A 21,572-nucleotide genomic window follows, 5' to 3' on the forward strand; every position below is an offset into this window, starting at 1 on the left:
ATGGTAGGAATTAAAACAGGCTGGAGACTGTATCACTTGATTGGATTGTGAGTCACAGATCCATGAATGGTGCTGTATCTGCCTTAGGGCTGTCAGTTGTTCATTGTGTCTAATGCCACCAGTTGGACCTACACTGTTGCCAGGTATGAAAATGGAGTATGGCCAAAGGCGAAATGTTCTATGAAACATGATCAAGCTAAGCAGATATGGGTTGTGTCAGTGCCTGGATTGGAGCTTTCAGAGAACTTTATGTACATACTTTTGTGTTCCATAGCACAGGAGATGCATAAAGTAATAGTAACCTACGAGGAATGGTAACATATTAACAATGCATATTGTGACCCAATATGTTCATGTGTATTCTAATGTACATGGCTAATAATTTGTGCAATCTGTAAGTATAAGTGTGCTATTTCCTGATATATACTCTGCATCTTTTTTAAAAAGCCTTCTCAGGATGCTGATGTCTTGAAAATTTTATATGCATTAATTTCATCTTTATTAATATAAGCATGCGTACAGAGGATGACCTTGCGCTCTTTTAGTGCTGCTCTGTTTATCTTATAATTCTTTCTCTAAAGGTTGAATGGCTCCTATGAGGCTCTTATTGGAGGATCTACTCTAGAAGGTTTTGAAGATTTTACTGGTGGCATCTGTGAATCTTATGACCTCAGGAAAGCCCCACCCAACCTGTACCAAATCATCTTGAAGGCTCTGCAAGCTGGTTCATTGTTGGGCTGCTCAATTGATGTGAGATGCTAAAAAAACCCAAAAGTCCAGGGGCGTGTTAAAGAAGCTAACATTATGTTTGTTTTTAAATAATCTCTGGCCGATCTGGTGGGGAAGTTACAGATCAGTAGCAAGCATTTGTGTAGTGATCTTTCTGAAAGAAACATGCAGGCCACCATATGCTTTTTTAGGAAACTGTGATAAAGTCACAGTGCTCCTAAGCAAAGATTTGGAGATTTGGAATTTTGGAGAACATGGATAGTTTCTTGCATGGAATATAACATCCATATACAGTCAGAATACTATCAAGCATGCGTATAGCATCAAATATTAGAATACTGTCTTTTCTAACTTGAATGATTCTGCATGGAGAAGCCGTCTGGGAAGATCCTAAACACCCGAGAAGGCATCTAGGAAGGCTTTAGGCCTACAGACTGTGATATTGGAATTCCTTGATGAGATCTTGCTGGGGCCATACAGGGATCTGAGCAAGAGTTCTGGTAAAAGGCAAACACAAAGGGAAAGTCATATAGAGGCAGCCACACACACAGAGCAGTTGAATACAGCAAAATATCTGAGTGTCAGAGTACATAACAATTCAGGAACCGGTGAAAATGTGATTTCTGAGTACATTTTGGGGAAGCCAGGGCAACTCTGGGAATAATTTTTTTAAAAAATGTAGCATTTTTATTTCCCTTGTTTTGGAGAGGAGAAAATTCAGGTAAGTCCAGTAGACAGCCACCTGATTGGTTGGGGTTGTGTAGCAGAAGTGTTCTTCATGCGAAGAGATTTCCAAATAAGGAAAAGAAAGGAAAGCTGGGATGGGAGGAGGAGTGTAAGAGACGGTTATCACAACTAGGTTGGCAGATAAGTAGAGAAAATGCCATTAAGTTAAAGGCTGGGATCTCTTGTTAGAGAGGGATGTGAAAAAGACAACAGAGCATTGTGCCTAAGAGGACCTTGAATGAACTGGCTGGCCACGAACCCAAGGTGAAGGGAAGTAGAGACTGAGGCCAATGAAACAGATGCTTAATGGTCACATCACATCTTTCTCATTCCCCCTCCCAGCTCTACTCAGTTTGTTTAGAATTTTAGTCTTGTAACAGCTACTTAAAGAGGTAAAAACCTAAAAGCCAGGATTCCTAAGTTTGGTTTGAGATTTATTTGTGGTTGATGCTGCCAGAAAGGTAGCTTTGATTCTTTAAAAAAAACCCTCATTTCTGCTCTAGGTAATTTGGTTGTTAAAACAGAGTGCTTTGTACAATATGTTGATGTTAATTTTCATTGTTGTAGATCACCAGTGCAGCTGAAACAGAAGCAATCACAAGTCGGAAGCTAGTCAAAGGTCATGCTTACTCTGTAACTGGGGCAGAAGAGGTAAAAACCCTAAAAGGTCTGTGCCATTTTTGCACAACCTGAATTGCAACAAGAGTAATAGTCAGTATTGCTTTCAGTTGGTAAAAGTGCAATCATTCGAATGTTCCATTTAGGGCTGATGCCTGGGACAAATGTTCCATCCACCCTATGGATGAGCTGGCCTTATGTACACATACTTATATAAACATGAAGCTACCTTATATTCAAAAAGAGTCCAGTAGCACCTTTAAGACTAACCAATTTTATTTTATTGTAGCATAAGCTTTCGAGAATCAAGTTCTCTTCATCAGATGCCTGATCCGAACTTGATTCTCGAAAGCTTATGCTACAATAAAATAAAATTGGTTAGTCTTAAAGGTGCTACTGGACTCTTTTTGATTTTGCTACTACAGACTAACACGGCTAACTCCTCTGGATCTACCTTATATTGAATCAGACCAGTGGTCCATGAAGGTCAGTCTTGTCTACTCATTCTGGCTGCAGCTCTCCAGGGTCTCAGGCAGAAGTCTTCCACATCACCTACCACCTAATTCTTTTAACTTAAGATGCTGGGGATTGATCCAGGGATCTTCTGCAGGCAAGGTAGATGCTCTAACAGCCCCTCCACATGTAAGAACAAGTTGTTCAGTGATTATGTAGATTTTCCTTCCTTGGAGGTTTGTAAGACACTTGTGTCTGGGGAAAATTTGATTATTTGAAGTGTCATCATAGGTGACTTGTGAAATCCTTTTTATCTTTGTTGGACAGGAGACAATATGTGATCAGTTTCATTAATGTAAATACTACTGGACTTGTTTAGTCCATTGGAACTGTAGGGGGAGCTTCAGTGTATTCTTTCTACTGTTCAGAGCCTAATGAATACTTTTCTTGTCTCCCCCCCACCCCTGTACTTCCTCTCTCCCGATAGGTAAGTTCTTATAACCCAAAAGTTTTTCTGCTCTTGGAAGGCCTATAGCTAGTTAATGCTTTTTGCAAATCCTGTTGTTGGAGTAAACTTTAATTAAAGAAATTCTGCATGTGTGGAGTTGGATTGCTTCCCCAACTATGCTGACAACATGCAGCGTTCCATGAATTCTACAAACTGATTAGGAACAGATTGTTTCAAATAGTGTACACTGTATTCATTTTTAAGGAAATAAAGGCAAAGTGATATATTACAGAATGGTAATTATAAGTGGAATAGCTAGGTGCTGAGATATGATTTGTTATGCTTCCTGCAGGTTAACTACCGTGGCCACCCAGAGAAACTAGTCAGGATAAGAAATCCATGGGGTGAAGTGGAGTGGACTGGAGCATGGAGTGATAAGTAAGTAATCATGTATCATGTATTTCTGCTATGTAACTTGCATAACATTGCATCATTTTTAAAACATATCTTTTTCATACTTCTGTACTATTGTCAGAAGTAGATATCTATTTATTTACTTACTTACTTCATTTATATCCTGCCTTTCTTCCCAGTTGCGGAACAGGGGAGAGCCAAAGTGTTTTACATTATTCTCTTTTGCTCCATTTTATCCTCACAGCAACTGTGTAAGTTAGGCTAGGCTGAGTGTGTGTGAGCAGGAAGACTGGGTGCCTAGAAAGTGACTTCAAAAAAGCAAAAATGACCAGTGTTCCATTTTTCACAAGACACTTCCTAACCACAACCACAACCACAACCACCACCACCACAACCAATTTATATACCGCCCTTCAGGATAACTTAATGCCCACTCAGAGCAGTTTACAAAGTATGCCATTATTATCCCCCGCAACAAAACACCCTGTGAGGTGGGTGGGGCTGAGAGAACTCCAGAGAGCCGTGACTAGCCCAAGGTCACCCAGCTGGCTTCAAGTGGAGGAGTGGGGAATCAAACCCAGTTTTCCAGATTAGAGTCCTGCCATTCTTAACCACTACACCAAACTGAAGAGAGGAAGAGCCAGCTGGATCAAACTAATGGTCCACCTAATTCAGTATTCTGTTGCCCAGAGGCACTAAAAGATCCACAGCAGATGCACCAAGCATCCCACTGCTGATAGGGAGCCAGTTTTAATGGCAACTGTACTGGCCTACAGGTTCCCAGTACCAGGGCTGGAAGGCAGGCCAGGCTCAGACATTTAATCCAAGGCTGGGGTTCCAGAGGTTAGGCAAGGCGTGGTTGTTCAGTCCAAGAGTTCCAGCAGTTGGACTAGGCAAAGTCAGGCAGTCTAAGGTCAGGCTTTCAAGAAACAGGCAAGGCAAGCTAGAGCAAGTGGCTTCACAGAAATTGTATGCATTGCATCCATGTCCAGCAGCCATTATTGGGTGGTTTTATAGCCCCAGGGCCAGTTTGGTGTAATGGTTAAGAGCACAGGACTCTAATCTGGAGAGCCGGGTTTGATTCCCCCACTCCTCCACTTGAAGCCAGCTGGGTGACCTTGGGTCAGTCACAGCTTCTAGGAGCTTTCTCAGCGCCACCCACCTCACAGGGTGTGTTTGTTGTGGGAATAATAATGACATACTTTGTAAACCGCTCTGAGTGGACATTAAGTTGTCCTGAAGGGCGGTATATAAATTGAATGTTGTTGTTGTTGTTATTATTATGATTATTCCTCAATTATTCAGTTATTCCTGTTCCAGAGAAACTACATGTGTGGTTTGCTGCCAAGCTGCTACACGGCAGCAATTGAAAGTATGACCTTCAGAGCTAAGGGAAGGAACTCCTTCAGTCTGAATTTCAATTTGATGAAGAACAGTGCTCTGAGTGTTTGAGGCTATAGCGCAAAGTAGGGCCTTAGAGTCATAGAGGTATACTGAACTGTGGCTGCAATCTAAGTATTAATGTGTGGCCATACATTCAGCAAGCACAACTGACCTTAGCAAGCTCCATATCAGAGCGAATGCCAAACATGGCACTCTGTACAGGATGGACTGAGAAAGTAGTGATTATACATTCCTTTGTTTCACAACAGCTGGATGCTTTCCTGCTGCACACTTGTTCTGTGATCAGATCTCTCCCCCCCACCCCAGTTCTTTCCTTCCCTCGTTTGCTTTTCACATAAATGTTGGAATAGGCAAAAGAGCTAATCTCGGCAGATAATATTTACCACTGTGCCTTGTTAAAAAACAACAATTTTGTAATAGAAAATGTAGTTGCTAGTTATTCTTTTTGTGTCCTTGTAGTGCTCCTGAGTGGAATTATATTGACCCTGCACAAAAAAAAGCTCTGGATAAGCAAGCAGATGATGGTGAATTTTGGTGAGAATCTTTTAAAAACTGGTGTGATCTTTAATAGAATGTGAACATGTAAAGCTGCACATATGCTGGTGAGTAGGTTTTATTGCAGGCTTACTTCTTAGAAAACACGCTGAGGATCAGGCTGTTAATCTTTCTTTGGCCTGGTAGATGAATGCCAGCCTTCTGTTGATTAAGAACATAATTAGTATGTACCTGATTGGTCTGTCTCTGGGATACCTCCTTTTCTATATGGATTACCTTTGTGGCTGACTTTCTACCATTAACCAAAATGGACAACTGTGCTACTCTTTAAACATAACTGTAATGGTGTGAGAGTTGATGATCTGGCAGCTCTGGAGAATGTATACCAATAAAGCAACCAGGTGGGCTGGGGTTACAATGTACATCTTCCCTACCCAGTCAGCATCCTTCATTCACAATCCACATTGCTTTTGTAAACTGCTGTCTTTTATGGCCTACTAGCAACAGAGCCCATTGTGAGAAGAAATACAATGGGCTGTAGCAGCTGGGCCTTGGGAGAGCTGCACTAGAGCAGCCTTCCCAAGGCCCCACAGCGATCGTGGGGAGCCTTGCCCCCCCGGCACTGCCTTCCTGCCAGCTCCATGGCCCCTCAGAGGCCTGCCACAGGTGGCACAGAGGCCCAGCGCTGACCTCCCAAGGCCCCACAGTGGCCCCGCCAGGTCACGCTGATGACTCACCTTTTATCTTGGCACAGGTGCACTCATAGGCTCCTCAGCGCGTCTGCGCAGGGGAAAAAAATGAGTTGTCGCCAATACAGCTTGGCTTTTATATAGTAGAATAAGATAGGTGGAGAAAACAGGGGAGTCACAGCATCCTTACATGAAGAGGCTGACAAGAGCAGGGGGCTATTCTCACTATTGTTTCCTCTGACTGACAAGGAAATTGTTTGCCAAACTGGAGCCAAAAGAGTAGTACTTTTGTTTTAAGTTTTTAGCTTCAAATGTAGAGATACAGACATATATGGAGATCATATACAGAAAGTAAGACTTCTGGAAATAGAGTCATAGATGCTAGACCAAATTTGGCATGGTGGAAACAAATGGGAGAACTACAAGGATTTGTGGAAGGTATTTCAGTATTTTCGCTCTCCTAAAAGCTATTTCCTCTGTCCCTCTCCTAAAAGCTCCCATTACCTCCTCCGCGTTCCTGCTTCCTTCTCACCTTCCCAGCTACCAACTAATCTTTATCTTTCCCTGACTTCAGCTGTCCCTCCTTCCCTCCCCCAGCAGCCTCTCTACTCAGGTAAACTATGGTGGAGAACCTGTAAGGACTTGTGGGTGCACCTCACTTTCCGCTATATCCCCCTCCTCACATTATTTCCTCTTTTCCTACTGGCAACTCCCATTGTAAGGATCTGCCAAGTAACTCTCAAAGACTTCACTGCATGAGTCCAGGAACTGCATGAATTAAAGCACTTTATTGACAAGCTATTAGAATCATATCCCTACTGCATTCCTTTCCAGGAATGGTGTTTCTCTACAAGCACATAATGTACGTAGGATTCTAAGCACAGCCTAACATCCACCCCCTTCAAGAAGTTCAAGAGATGAGCAGCAGGAGAAAGCAGAGATGATGTGTGAGGCACGGCTTCCCAGGCTAAAGAGAAAACACACAGATAACAGCAAAATAGCCCCCTCCATTGCAGACTTTCACATTCCAGTCAGAGAACAGCTTCAGCCCCTATCATCACAGGGCTTTGCAGAGTATGACAAGTGACATCCTGACACCCATATCCTTTTTTCCCCATGCTTGCTTCTGTCCTTTCCACCTACCATCTTTTATCTGATCCCCATCATCAGCTATATTTATTATTTATTTCCTTCCTTTATATCCTGCCAAAGCAGCTTGCACAAAGCAACTTACATCATTCTCCTCTCCTCCATTCTATCCTCACAACAACCCTATGAGGTAGGTTAGGCTAGGAGTGTGTAACTGGCCCAAGGTCACCCAGTGAGCTTCCGCATAGGATTGGAAAATTCCTGGACATTTGGGCGTGAAGTCTAGGGAGGACAGGGTTTGGGGAGGGGAAAGCAGGGTATAATGTCCCTTCAAAGCAGCCACTTTGTCCTGGGGAACTGATCTCTGTAGCATGGCCATCAGTTGTAATTCTGGGACATTTCCAGGCCCCAACTGGCCTTTGGAACCCAACTCTTATGGCAGAATGGGGATTTGAACTTGAGTCTCTCAGATCCTAATCTGAAACTCTAACCACTACACATACTGGCTTTTGTGGGGTGGCTGCTATTGAACTGTAGTAAGCTGTAAGACCTGGGTGTGTCATAAAAGTAGCCTATCGATTGCTGGCATGTCTGCCCCTGATGAGTCTTCCTTAAAAGGCCAAAACAATCCTGGAAAAGCTCTTCCCCCTTCTCCTGCCTGTTACTGATAGAAATCAAGACTCGAAAGTTGGCAGTACTGTTATAGTTACCTAGCAATGGCTATTGAAAGCATTCATTTCTTAAAGCTACAGGCATTGCTTTAACCCCCCCCCCTTTTTTTTAAGATTTCAGATTTTTTTTTTTTTGCAAACCTGGGGCTTTTTTTTTAGGTTTGTAGAAAGATCTGTCTTGTCTGTCCATGGCCCCAGTCTCTGTATTTAAGGATCCACAGATGATGCCACTTTGAGAATTAGATATATTGATGGACGACATATACATGCGAAGAACCACTTGCGCCCATATGAACTTGGCTCTCCGTTAAGATCTCCATCACAGACCCTTCTCCAAGTACCTCTGCCTTGTGAAGTTCTGGGTGGCTACTGGAGCAAGGCTTTCTCTGTTGTGACTTCCTGATTATGAAGCTCCCTTCCCACTCACTTTCAGCTGAGCCTACGCTAAAATATTTTAGATAATGGAGAAGTCTATCCTGTTCTGTGTTTTTATCAATACACAAGCAGATTACTGAATCACATGGTTTTATGTCTGGTTTTATTATTTCTAGTTTTATATTGGGAATTTATTTTTTTATCGATTTTGATTGTTGGTCACTGAGAGTGCTTGTAAAGTAGAAAAACTGGATTTAAAAATCTCTTAATGCACTAACGAACACATTTACAATTAATATATATACCAAATCAATATGTTTCAGTGTATTACAGGCTGCAGCTGAAATATTACTGGAAAACTGTCCGTGATGATTCTAAAAAATGACATTTAATTACACACTGTTTTTGGAATGCTGTACATAAGGAAGCAGCCAGAAAATGCTGAAGGCATTTCTCTATAATGTCAAAATTGTGAGACATGAGGAAGAGATGTGAACTTCAGAGAAGATCCCAAGAGCTTTACGTGCTGTGTGTCACATACTTCCTCCTGACAATTGTGGCATTCAAAAGATTCCTATGTACTGTCATTTTCTGGTTACTTTTCAACATGTATTTTCAAAATGCAAATAAGAAAAATGGCTGGCATTGGTCGATAGCAAACATGATGAATTCTCAGCAGAGCTGTCACATTATGCGGGCCAGCTCATCAGAAGCGTTTTGTGTTGCCTCTGGTTTGGCTGGCCCCTGTGCAAAGTGGAACTGAAGAGTATCCTTAGATGGTGCACCAGGGTTCTCTGCTATGTTAGCATGTTGCACTGCAACAGTGATTTCAGCACAGCATAGCCATGACAACAAATTGGGATGTGCATGTGCCCTTCCTCTCAACCCAGAGACTATATGCTCATCTTACTGAGTTCTGCATTTGGGCTGAATGTTGTGACTTAGAGGTGAGGTCAAATCGTGTGTCACGATTTGACATTTTCAGAATTTTCAGAAACTGCCCACAGTTTTCTTCTTTCACTGGCAGCAGAGACAGCTTTCTAGAGTAGTGTTGCCCAGTCTGTGGGTCGGACCCAAAAGCCTCTGAAAGTGGGTCACAGCAGGTCAGCCATCCCTAATGGTGGCTCTTTCCCTTTGCAGTTATTTCTCCCCTCTTTCATTTCTAGCTTGTCATATTCTCACCTTGCTTTCCATCTCTGCAACAATAATTGCGGGGTGGGGGGAGCTGTTTGCAACTAGTAACTTTATGATGGAAGACGGGGGGGGGGGGGAGGCTGAAGAGAGGATGGGAGCTGTCCGGTGCTTGAAAAAGCGAGATGAGGAAAGAAAGTGGCGTGTGCAAGCATAGGCTCTGTCTTGGCGCTGCTCTTTAGCAGCTTAACATCTTGCTCAGTCCCTTGCAGTGCTTCACTGCCTTGTACCTGCTATGGGAGATGTATTGCACTGAGCCACTTGCCGCCCATATCTTTGCTGACACCTGCCATCTCCCTGCATCTCCTCAACCAGTTATGCAGGGGCAAATGCACTAGAATCCAACCCAATGTCATCTAAGGATAGCATGAGTGGTTTCCAGAACATCAGTCACTGAGATTTTTAGGTTTTAAATATTGATGGCAATTCCTAAAACTTTGTGAAGCGGAATGCCAAGTTATTCCCTTATGCTATTGCTGTTTGTTGCTCAGAAGAAACTAAACTAATAACAAGAGGGTATGGCCATATTCCAGACTCGCTAAGCATTCTTGTATGCTCTTCTGGTGGCAGGATGTCCTTCTCAGATTTTCAAAGGCAGTTTACAAGGCTTGAGATTTGCAATTTGACTCCTGACACCCTGACAAGCAATGAGGTTCATAAATGGAGCCAGGCTTTGTTCAATGGACACTGGCGGCGAGGATCTACAGCTGGCGGCTGTCAAAACTATCCAGGTAAAGTCTCCAGGAGGAGGTAAACCACTAATAGTTCATCACTACTGACAAAATAGATAGCTTTGTATTGCAGGATTTCTTAAAGATGATTTCAGTTGTTTCGCCATATGAGCCTTTGTGGCAGTTCAATCAGTGGGCTGCGCTCCTTCTTCATAGCAGGAGGTACAGCTGGGTTGACCAGGGTCTTCACTGTTCTAGCCCCAAGGCTGTGGAATGTCCTCCCAGGATTGCTTTTCTCTTGCATCTTTCCAGGAGGAGTGCAAATGAAGGGCATCCAGCTGTAGAGATCAGCTGCTGAGATACAGTTTCTGTGTTTTGTTAACTATTACCTCAGATCAGTTTTAAAATTGATTATTGGATTTAAAAACATATTTTAGTGTTTTGAACTGCCTTGGGTATGTGTGATAGCAATATTTTAACTAACCAACAGTTACATTCGCTGATAGTTTCAAGAGGGTAGCCATGTTGGTCTGCTGTAGAACAGCAAGATTCAAGTCCAGTAGACCTTAAAGACCAACAACATTTTCAGGATATGAGCTTTCAAGAGTCAAAGTCTATCATCAGATACAAGTAGGAATGGTGTTCCCTTAGCATTTATATCCCACTCAGAATGTGGGAGAGTTTCGGGGTGGGGGGGAAGAGCGGATGAAATTTAAAAACCCTCTGAGGAGCAATTTCTGCCGGCTCTGTGTAGAGAGGTGAAGTTGATAGAGTCTTCGGCTCTGTCTTTTTAAACTGCACTTCCCTATTAACATTGTGTCACCTTTCACTTGAGAGTTCTTGTATAAGATGTCTCGTGTACAGAGACTCTAAAAAACAGTGGGAGAACACTTTAATCTGCCCATACATTCCATTACTGACCTAAGACTGGCAGTTCTCAAACAGAGAAGCTTCAAGGGAGATTACAACTTGCGATTGCTGAACGTGAGTTCATTCACAAATTCAGAACAATGCACCCCACCCCACCTGGGCTGAATAGAGACATAGGATTCTTATCTCACTACAGATGCTAATTTCTGCTCTAATCAAGCTGCATTCTACCATTACACCTTTGCATCCTGATTCCTTCCTTTGCTCTACCTCTCTAACCTCCTGAGTGGGATAAAAAGGCTCAGGGATCTCCATTCCTAATTGTATCTGACAAAGGGAGCCTTGAGTCTTGGAAGATTATACTTTGAAAATCTTGTTAGCCTTTATGGTGCTGCTACTGGACTTGAATCTTGCTATTCTCTAATCAGTTATGTTGTTTAGAAGTAAGTCAAGTAAGTGGAGTCTGAGAATCTTCTTTCAAAAGCTCTGTTTAGGCTGGACTAATCTAAGGCACCACAATAGTGACAGCTGCTGAAGTTATTCAACTTAGACTATTTTTATGGCTACTTCCAAGTCAGAAAAGAGATGGGTTAATTCATTGGCCCCTGTGCCCAATTTTGTTTGTGAAAAATCCTACTATGTTCACTAAAATGAACTTAGGCTGCTTCCACACAAGGACAGAATGCAGGAAGCTCCCAAATTAAATGGCAATGTCCTCTCATTCTGAACATAACTGGCGGGCTTCTGGGGCTTTTTTCTTTAATCCAGGGAAAAAAAAACCCCAAACCTGTTGTTCTCTGGTTCAAAGTACGAACTGTGGGGTGGCTGTGGCAGGAGGTTTCATCTGGACTCTCTACCACAGCCACCATGGGAAAGGGGCACAGGTAAGCTCCACTTTCAAAATGCCATGGGGCAGTTCACTGCTATGTGCTGTTTGCCTCCTGTGCCCCACTTTTCCTGCTGAGCTGTGCCGTGTTGTAGCATTAAAGTGTAGCTCAGCAGGGAAAGTGACAATAAGAAAAGGGGGATGGGTTCCAGGCTACAGAGAGCCTGTCACACAATCACTGACTTCTCTGCGCTTTTGCACAGGTGTGATGGGGATGTGGGAGCAACCACAGCAGTGAGTTGTGCAGGGACAGAACATGTGGATGCCATTTCCACCAGTTCCCAAGACACTTGCTGCTGCTGCGGTGATAGCAGTGTTTTGCATCCATGTGTAGATTCAGCCTTTGAAACCTAATCCTGCATGGGGTGGTGCTGGTGGAAGACTCAGTTCAGGTTCAAGGCTGAAATAAATCTATAATCATGAAATATGCATTTACAATCTTGCATGCTCCTGAATCCTGAAGGTTTCAAATTGAATGTCTAAAATATGAAATGCAAAAATCTGCTTTACTGTTTCCATATTGTCATTTAAAAAAACCTTGCTCAGTTTTCAATATGGATGGCCATGAAAACTGCCAAACCAAATGTATTCAATACAATATATCACTACAGCAAGGCACAGTTGTTTTTATTTGTCCAGTGCTAAATTAAGTTCTAAATGTAGTGCTGTTTGTAGCTCCAGCATGAATAGGTAATTAAAATGAATAGTAATGTGGCATGTGTTAATTAAGCATTTTAAAAGATGACTCCAATTGGGAAAACAGCTTTTCTGTGGGACAACAAAAACATGATTTTACTTGTAAGCCTTCCTTTGGTAAAGTCAATGCTGTGGCTATCTTAAAAATGCTTGTAAATATGTAATTGCAGAAAATTTTATGGTACCTAATTCTGCTATAACAATGAAAGCTTGCAACCTCAAATATTTGACTTCATTGCTGCTATAGTGTATGAGCCATTTTTTAAAATGGAAGTGATTTTGAATTTTGCTGTGGGCAGCAAGGGAGCTGTGCACCTGCTTTGCATGCAAAAGGTCCCAGCTTCAGTCTTTGACACCTCCGCTTAAAGGAATGCAGGTAGCTGGTGCTGGAAAAGCTCTTTCTCTGCCCAAGAGTCCAGAGAAAGGCTGCTGCTAGTGAGCTTGATGAGCCAAAGATCTGATTCAGTATAAGCCCAAATGAAGAAACTTACACATACTGATGGCTAAAAGATAAGTCTCTCCAATGGAACAAATAGCAGCTTCCCAGAGTAGTTTCAGGTTCGGAAAATGCTACAGGAGGGAGGCTGAGGTTTCTTTTCTCTGAACACCAGGGTTCTGATTTGAATTGGGCCTATGTATACTTGGGAACTCCCAGTGCACATCGAATCAAAAGTCCTTGTGAGGAACTCAAAGGTTCTGTAATGTGTAAATTGACCCCAATATAAGCAACAGTTCAGGTGACAAGAGCAATATCCTGCCCCATCTTTAAGGGTCAGAACCTTCATGTTATGATACAAAACTGAAATATCATGGAACTCTGAACAAGCAGCTGTGTATGGAATTGTGTATAATTGTGATTTAACAATCTAGAGCTGGTGAGGTTTTTTTTTTTTAAAAAAAGATTAATTTTGAGTTTTGCATCTTACAGAATTTGGCCCAGTAACAGTCTCCTGGGGATAAATGAGTAGTTGTGTCAGCTGGTCATTATTCCCCCAGGGAATGCCTCTTAGTGGTTCAATTTGTTATTACTGCAATAAATACAAAGCACAGCTTGGGGAAGAAAAAAGGAAGCATATAATATAATAGGAAGGCTGGGCTGAAAGCCAAATTGGAGTTCTCTGCTCAGAACTATTCCCTGCAGCTCAAACAACAGTGAACGTGGCTGTGTTAGCAGTAGAGAAGCTCATTCTGCCCCATCCTTCTGTCTTTTTAGCAACATACTGGACCAACCCTCAGTTTAAAATCAAGCTGGACGAGCCAGACAGGGACCATGAAGGAAGTGTGGGTGAATCATGTTGCTCAGTACTGCTGGGCCTGATGCAGAAGAATCGCAGAAGGCAGAAGAGGATGGGGGAGGGGCTGCTCAGTATCGGATTCTCCCTTTATCAGGTACAGCACTCATTTTTTGCTTACTAAGGGCCAAGCTACAAGTGACGAATGACACTTGAATGGCAAGTGTATTTCTCCCTGTTCACTTGCCCTCCACTGAATCCACTTGCTGTTCAAGTGTCATTCGTCACTTGTAGCTTGGCCCTAAGTTACTCTTTAGCTTTGTCCAGCCAAACATTTTTTAAATGTTACTTCCTTCACAATTTTTTGCGTAAGGGAACTTTGATACCACATCCTAAGCCTCTCCAGAGTTCATCCTGAAAGATTTGCTGTGAAAAAGGATTGCAAAAAGACTGCAATTTTGTGAGCTCTGAGTCACTGTATACTTTTTGAGAGCTGCCTGGAGCAGATTGCTGGAGAGGCAGCATATATATTTTCTAAACAAAATAAGAGGGAGGCTGAAAGAGTTATCAAAATAAAATAAGACATGTCTTTACCTTGTGAAAGTTTGTCTTAATTTTCCAGTCCTCCTCATGTGTATTTGTATCACTCCCAGTTTGGGTGTCCCCAATCAAACAGTCTTTACATCAGAGACAGAAAAAGTATACATGGTTTGGAGTTGTATTAAGATTCTCAAAAAGAGTGATTGCCTTGCTGTGATCAATTTTTTTGTGCGCATATTTGCCTTTACAATGCAAAATACACTTTACGATTCTATGTACACATTTGCCTTTATAACTATTGATGGGAAATGAATGTAGTCATTTCTGCCACACTTTCCAATGAGAAGCAAATTGGTCACTTTATCTTCCTACATGATAAAACTTTGGAACAAGTTATTACCACTTTCAGATCTCGCTGTCATTGAGTGCAAAAGGGGAAAAAATACCCAGCAGTGACAGCTAGGAAAGCTTAGCGCATGCTCAGGTCTGAAATCATCCTTCCCTAGGTCTTATTGTGAAAGCAATATCAAACGCATGCTCAGTGCTTTACAGAATTCAGCAACGACTGGAATGTGGCCTCTGCACAGAGAGATCACAGGTTGAGTGCTCAGTTACCCATGATGCTGGAGTTCATCATGGCTGGAACTCACCTTGTGTAATTTGGCTATAAAAAAAACCAGAGCTGGTTTGCATACGGGGATGCTGCTTTAAGGGAGGGAGTCTACACTAGACTTGTTGCTTTAGAGAAGAAATTGTTACGATGTTCCATACTATGATAGAAAAGGAAGAATTGGCATTCCAGCTATCTACCTAAGCTAGGATGGAGAGTAATGCTGAGAGCACATCTTGCCATCATGAAGGTTAGACAAAAGAGCAGGAAGAAAACGAAGCAGCTGAATGGAAAGAAGTCCCTAAGAATAGCATTCTGGATAAAACAAAGAGAAACCCACAGAACAGACAAGAGGAAGGATACAGAGGAAACTGACCCATCTTCCTTATTAGCTCTACTGCCCCGCTGCCTGGAGTACTAATATGCTTGGTACAAAGCAACTTTGTATAGTCCTTCACTTCCAACAAGCTGGGGAGGGGTTGGGGGAGATTGATTTGGCTTGAGTTGTGAATGATGCTGGGGGAAAGGGGATGTTAATTTTTCCTCCTCTGCCAGTTCTGTATTTAAGAATGCCTTCCACCAGCTTAAATAAGCCAACTAGGGAAAAACCAGTCGGCACAATTCAGGGACCCATTGTCCAGCTTTGTTGGAGCTTAGGAAAGCTCAGAGGAGGCATATTAAGGAGCAGGGAAGACTTAACCTCTTTCATCCACACCATAGTCCAAATGAGATCAGCAGCCTCAAGGCTGCTTTTCAGTGCCCAGTTACAGGTCTGGAATTCCAGTCATGGAACCACTGTATTGCATTGTTTGGTTCTAAGAAAGGCAATGAAATTAGAAGTGGAAGAAGACTAGCATTGCAATCCTAAACAGATTTACATGTTTAAAGAATCTTCTTCCATAATAATCATGTTAGCAAAACATTCACTATTATTAATCTGTCATTAAGAACCTATGGTAGAGTATGCTAGATTGTATGTTGCTGTGGGAAAGACTTTAAGAGACTTGTCAGGTCGCACTCAGAGTAGAAACATTTTTATCAAATCCTCTTTTATGTTTTTTTTGCAGGTTCCGAAAGAGGTATATAAGCTGTTCTGGAAACAAATATCCTTCAAAATGATGACCTCCCATCAGGGCTAAATATGTATATCAGGGTTTCTAAATGTAGCGCCCATGGGCACCATGGCACCTGCCAGTACTTTTCATGGCATCCAGCAAGCGTTTCAGAAAGTGGGCAGGGCCATTGTATTATCGGCTGCCCAAATTATTGGCAGATTATTGGCTGCCCTCATTCAAATGAAAGGGTTTCCATGACTGGAATAACTAGCAGATCAGGAAGACGGGTAAGGACCTCTACTTTCCTTAGTCAGTTTGTGGTTCCATTGGCTTCCCTTCTTTCCAGCAGGAATAAAGAGCAAGGTACTCTCTTTGGCGCTGCCTCCTAAAGCAGCCATTTGGAGTTTTGATTCAACTACTGCGGCAGTTATTTTGGGATGGCACCTCCTCTCAAAATTTCAAAGATTCAGGCTCAAAAATGTTGGGATCTGTGATATAGACAATACACTACTTTTTAAAGTTATATGCCTCCAACTAGTTACCCTGACGGATGGAGATGTTTAATAGTTTCCTGGGGAATTATGAAATACGGTCTCAAAGATTGTGGACAAACTATTTGTTTTTGAAGCAGCAATTGTAATTCTTTCATTGGAGATGTCTGTGGCAGGGAACTGAGCCCTCAAACCATTATTTGGAACTTATTTAAATGAGATGTTCTCTCCCCACCATTGCAATTCGGAAATGAGAATTTGGGATGTGTCAAAAAGGATTCAGCCATATCTATGTGTATGTGTGCACTTGCACACGCACGCAAACACACACACACACACACACATCTATAGGTACTTTGCATAGAATTATTGTGGTCAGGCAGGCCAAAGCATTAATAGAGGAAGGTTTGATGGTTGTTGTGGGTTTTCCGGGCTGTATTGCCGTGGTCTTGGCATTGTAGTTCCTGACGTTTCGCCAGCAGCTGTGGCTGGCATCTTCAGAGGTGTAGCACCAAAAGACAGAGATCTCTCAGTGTCACAGTGTGGAAAAGATGTAGGTCATTTGTATCTACTCAGGAGGGGTGGGGTTGAGCTGAGTCATTCTGTAAGAGTTTCCCAGGGTGTGGAATGCTAATGGCGGGAGGCTTCACTGTAACCTGAGGAGGTTCTTTTGCATATGGATTGGTGCTTGATGTGCTAATCTTCTCTGCAGGGCTATTGTCGGGTGTGGAGTGTTTTGTTGGCCTGGTGTTTTTCAGAACTGGAGCCCATGCTCTGTTCATTCTTAAGGTTTCTTCTTTCCTGTTGAAGTTTTGCTTATGCTTGTGAATTTCAATGGCTTCCCTGTGCAGTCTGACAAAGTAGTTGGAAGTGTTGTCCAGTATTTTGGTGTCCTGGAATAAGATACTGTGCCCTGTTTGAGTTAGGCTATGTTCAGCCACTGCTGATTTTTCAGGCTGTCCAAGTCTGCAGTGTCTTTCATGTTCTTTTATTCTTGTCTGGATGCTACGCTTTGTGGTCCCGATGTAAACTTGTCCACAGCTGCAGGGTATACGGTATACTCCTGCAGAGGTGAGGGGGTCTCTGCTGTCTTTTGCTGATCGTAGCATCTGTTGTATTTTTCGGGTGGGTCTGAATACTGCTTGAAGGTTATGCTTTTCCATAAGCTTTCCCATCTGATCAGTAATTCCTTTGATATATGGCAAAAACACTTTTCCTGTAGGTGACTGCTTTTCCTTGGTTGTTTGATTCATCCTGGGTTTGATTGCTCTTCGGATTTCATTTCTGGAGTAGCCATTTGCCTGAAGTGCGTGGTTTAGATGATTAATTTCCTCATTGAGAAAGCGCGGCTCACATATCCGTCTTGCACGATCCACTAATGTTTTCATTATGCCTCTTTTCTGTCGGGGGTGGTGATTGGAGTTTTTGTGTAAGTACCGATCAGTACCGACACAAAACCGATCAGTACCGACACAAAAACCACAAAGCGTAGCATCCAGACAAGAATAAAAGAACATGAAAGACACTGCAGACTTGGACAGCCTGAAAAATCAGCAGTGGCTGAACATAGCCTAACTCAAACAGGGCACAGTATCTTATTCCAGGACACCAAAATACTGGACAACACTTCCAACTACTTTGTCAGACTGCACAGGGAAGCCATTGAAATTCACAAGCATAAGCAAAACTTCAACAGGAAAGAAGAAACCTTAAGAATGAACAGAGCATGGGCTCCAGTTCTGAAAAACACCAGGCCAACAAAACACTCCACACCCGACAATAGCCCTGCAGAGAAGATTAGCACATCAAGCACCAATCCATATGCAAAAGAACCTCCTCAGGTTACAGTGAAGCCTCCCGCCATTAGCATTCCACACCCTGGGAAACTCTTACAGAATGACTCAGCTCAACCCCACCCCTCCTGAGTAGATACAAATGACCTACATCTTTTCCACACTGTGACACTGAGAGATCTCTGTCTTTTGGTGCTACACCTCTGAAGATGCCAGCCACAGCTGCTGGCGAAACGTCAGGAACTACAATGCCAAGACCACGGCAATACAGCCCGGAAAACCCACAACAACCATCGTTCTCTGGCCGTGAAAGCCTTCGACAATACAGAGGAAGGTTTATTTGAAAAAAAGGTGACTAAACTAGGGACTTAATAGAGGATTAAAAAAATAGGAATGGAATGGAAAGAGAATTTTTTTTACCCTTTCTCATAATACTTGGTCTGCTTCCAGAGAGAGAATGTGTTCTACCCTGAAGCAAAGTTTTTTTGGAGCATCCTTATGACATTGTCTGCAAATCATTCTCCTTATGTCTCCTTCCCCTGGTTTGACCTGATTATTCCCAAACCGATTTTGCTATCTTTCCATAAAGATTAGAATCAAAGTCGGTTTGCCCATCATGTGAGCCTCTCTGCTCACATTTGGCTCCAGTAGTTAAGTGGCTGGGTTGCAAATCAGCACACTACTGTTTCAAATCCCACTCCTGCCCTGAGCTCTGCAGGTGGCCTTGGGTAAGCCACTCCTCTCAGCCCCACTTCCCCAGCTGTATTGTGGGGATAATAAGAACACTGACTTTGTTCACCGCTCTGAGCAGGCACTAATCTGTCCAGAAGGGTGGAATATAAGAACACTGTTACTACATCCTTTTGCACCTGTTATTCTCCCCTGGCTGGCATTTTACTACCTTTTAAAAATCGGTAGTGGGTATATCACTATAGTGACATAACACTATAGCATCATACAAAATATTCTTTTAAAAAAGCACTAGTGATGAGGGAGAAATAGTGGGCATGGGGGATACCACAGAGAATATGCCTGTGTGGATGCTCTGTTGCCACTGAAGCAGCAATGAGCACCTAATGGGAAATTGCCCTCATATGGAAGCAGCCTTGAACTTGGGGGTCATTCAACTCAGTTAATTTGCAGGACATTCCCACCCACCCCAGCCTTCTTCACACAATATATAATTCACTTTGGGGATTCACTGCCACATGATACAGTGATGGCCAATAGTTAGATGGCTTTAAATGAGGAAAAGACACATTCCTGATTATTAGTGGCATTTAGTCATGATTTCCAATTAGAAACTGCATGCCCAGAGACAATATACTATTTATTTATTTACTTAATTCATTTATAGCCTGTCTTTCTTACTGAGACTCAAGATAGATTGCATAATTAAAAATGGCATAAGGAAATGACAGCAATGCACAGAACAAGCAATGCAATAAAACAAGATTACAAAACTGGAGAACAGTGCAATAAAAGTGTATAATATGTAGAATAAAAATGTGATAAAGCTGGATTACAAAATCAGAAAACAATGCAAAAATAGTATGCTGAAGCATACTACAGATATTGTAAACAAACAGCACTTTTGTTCTCAACTTTTGCACATTCTGGAGGTCTTTGACTGGCTGTTGTTGGAAACTGGATGCCGGCCTAGATGGAACTTTTATTTTATTTATCTTTTATCCTGTCCTCCCTTCAAGGAGCTCTGGTCAGCATAAATCATTACTCTCTTTCCTATGGTTCATCCTTATAACAATCTTGTACTGTTGGTTTGCGTTGAAAGATAGTTTTTATGACTGACGAATAGACTATCTGTTTTTGCAAAACTGTTACCCAAACTTCTAAAGTAGTACTTACTCTTACAATCCAGTTATGTGGTTTCCTGATTTTCTAAACTTTACAATGCTCTGCAATGTCAGATTAAGTATGGAGGAAGGCTGCCTGGTGACTAACTTGCTGCCTGAATCAAAGAAACCACACCTTTGTTCTGAACAAATGAAGAAAGTAAAACATATCTGTCTCTGTAACACTTATTTAGGATCTTGCTAGAGTATCATAGTAAAAGTATTCAGGGGGATTATGGCAAAAAACCTGGATCATATCAAATAACTACCATAAAAGTAAGATATCATTTTAATTTCTAATGTGTTTAGCATGTTTACTGTATGACCGCTTCGGTAAAGAATAGATAATCATATCAGTAGGCAATACTGCACACCCTGTTTCAAACAAGCTCCACCTGGCTGGTATGGCTGTTTCCATGAGTCATATTTTGAAAGGCAAGCAAGGTGCTGTTTAAACACTGATTATTTTGTTTTCATGCCTTTGTTCAACTTGTGGCAGCTAATTTGCTTTCCAGCTCATGCACAACTTCTCTACAGCTGTACACTATCAGTTATAGAAAGATGAGTGATTCAGGGTTAGTTAATAGATTAGCATTTCAGTATAGTGGGAGGAGTATAAGAAAATCAGCCTTGGAAAAACTCCCTTTATGATCACAATGACACAGACAGAAAGAAATCTACATTCTGTCTTAATAGTTCACAGTTACTATAAACAGCTTTGCTCATCTGAGCAGGGCCTTCTGCATGTGCCACCCTGCAATAGGGCAAAATCAACAGCTGCCTGTACATGTACGTTCTCTGTTGTGGTGCTCACTTTATGGAATGGCCTGCTTGATGAGGTTGGGAGGGCTCCCACTCTTTTCACAAATTATGAAAAACAAATTATTCAGGAGGGCTTGTTTACACAAGTAGGAGGGCCGTACTGTTCAGAGAGATGCTTTGGTAAAGGGATAGGGGCTGTGGACTATACTACTGCCTTCCTTCTAGGTAGCATGTGCATCATTTAATGTGCCATGTCTAATTGCTTATGCTTCATTTCAGCATTGTTTCAGCTCTGTATCCAGATTTCTGCTGCATTCAAATGTCTGTAATCCATACCCTATTGCAATATTACTGAATGTCCAAGCCATTGATCATATTGACTCACAGTGTATAATCTGACTTGAGTCTCAGTGAGAAAGGTGGTCTACAAGTAACATAAATAAATAAATAAATATACCATACCCCATCATTTTGAGGCAAAGATTATGTAGTGAGAAAATTAATGAATGGTGGGAAGGGGAAAGGTCTCTGGGTCAGTGGCATGCATACTCTGCATATAGCATTCTCAGGTGCAGTACCTGAAAGGAATAGTTAAAGAATCTCAAGTAGAAGTTGGAACAGACAGTACTGAATTAAATGGACCAATTCATCTCTGGGCTGCTCTTACCTGTGCCAGGGTACCCCTACATGGGGTAGGGTTACACACCTTCACAAGAACAGGTCAGTTAATAATTTTATTAACACACACTACTAACCCAACATAAGTCAATAATCTTAATAGAAGTAGCTAAGTTTGGTCATCTATGTAGAT

At 42.1% G+C, this 21,572-nt stretch overlaps 1 protein-coding gene across 1 annotated transcript in view; it reads left to right on the plus strand.

Annotated features, from left to right (window-relative positions):
* The window catches only part of CAPN8 (calpain 8), a 70,742-nt gene that overhangs the window by 17,877 nt on the left and 31,293 nt on the right, over nt 1-21,572 (plus strand). The window contains exons 5-11 of the mRNA XM_054975058.1: nt 582-750; nt 2,023-2,106; nt 3,327-3,412; nt 5,252-5,326; nt 9,873-10,033; nt 13,639-13,814; nt 15,875-15,886. Of these exons, the coding sequence (XP_054831033.1) occupies nt 582-750; nt 2,023-2,106; nt 3,327-3,412; nt 5,252-5,326; nt 9,873-10,033; nt 13,639-13,814; nt 15,875-15,886 (763 nt within the window). The remainder of the gene's footprint in view (nt 1-581; nt 751-2,022; nt 2,107-3,326; nt 3,413-5,251; nt 5,327-9,872; nt 10,034-13,638; nt 13,815-15,874; nt 15,887-21,572) is intronic.

The sequence above is a fragment of the Eublepharis macularius genome, chromosome 1 (assembly GCF_028583425.1).
Source record: "Eublepharis macularius isolate TG4126 chromosome 1, MPM_Emac_v1.0, whole genome shotgun sequence".
Classification (NCBI taxonomy): domain Eukaryota; kingdom Metazoa; phylum Chordata; class Lepidosauria; order Squamata; family Eublepharidae; genus Eublepharis; species Eublepharis macularius.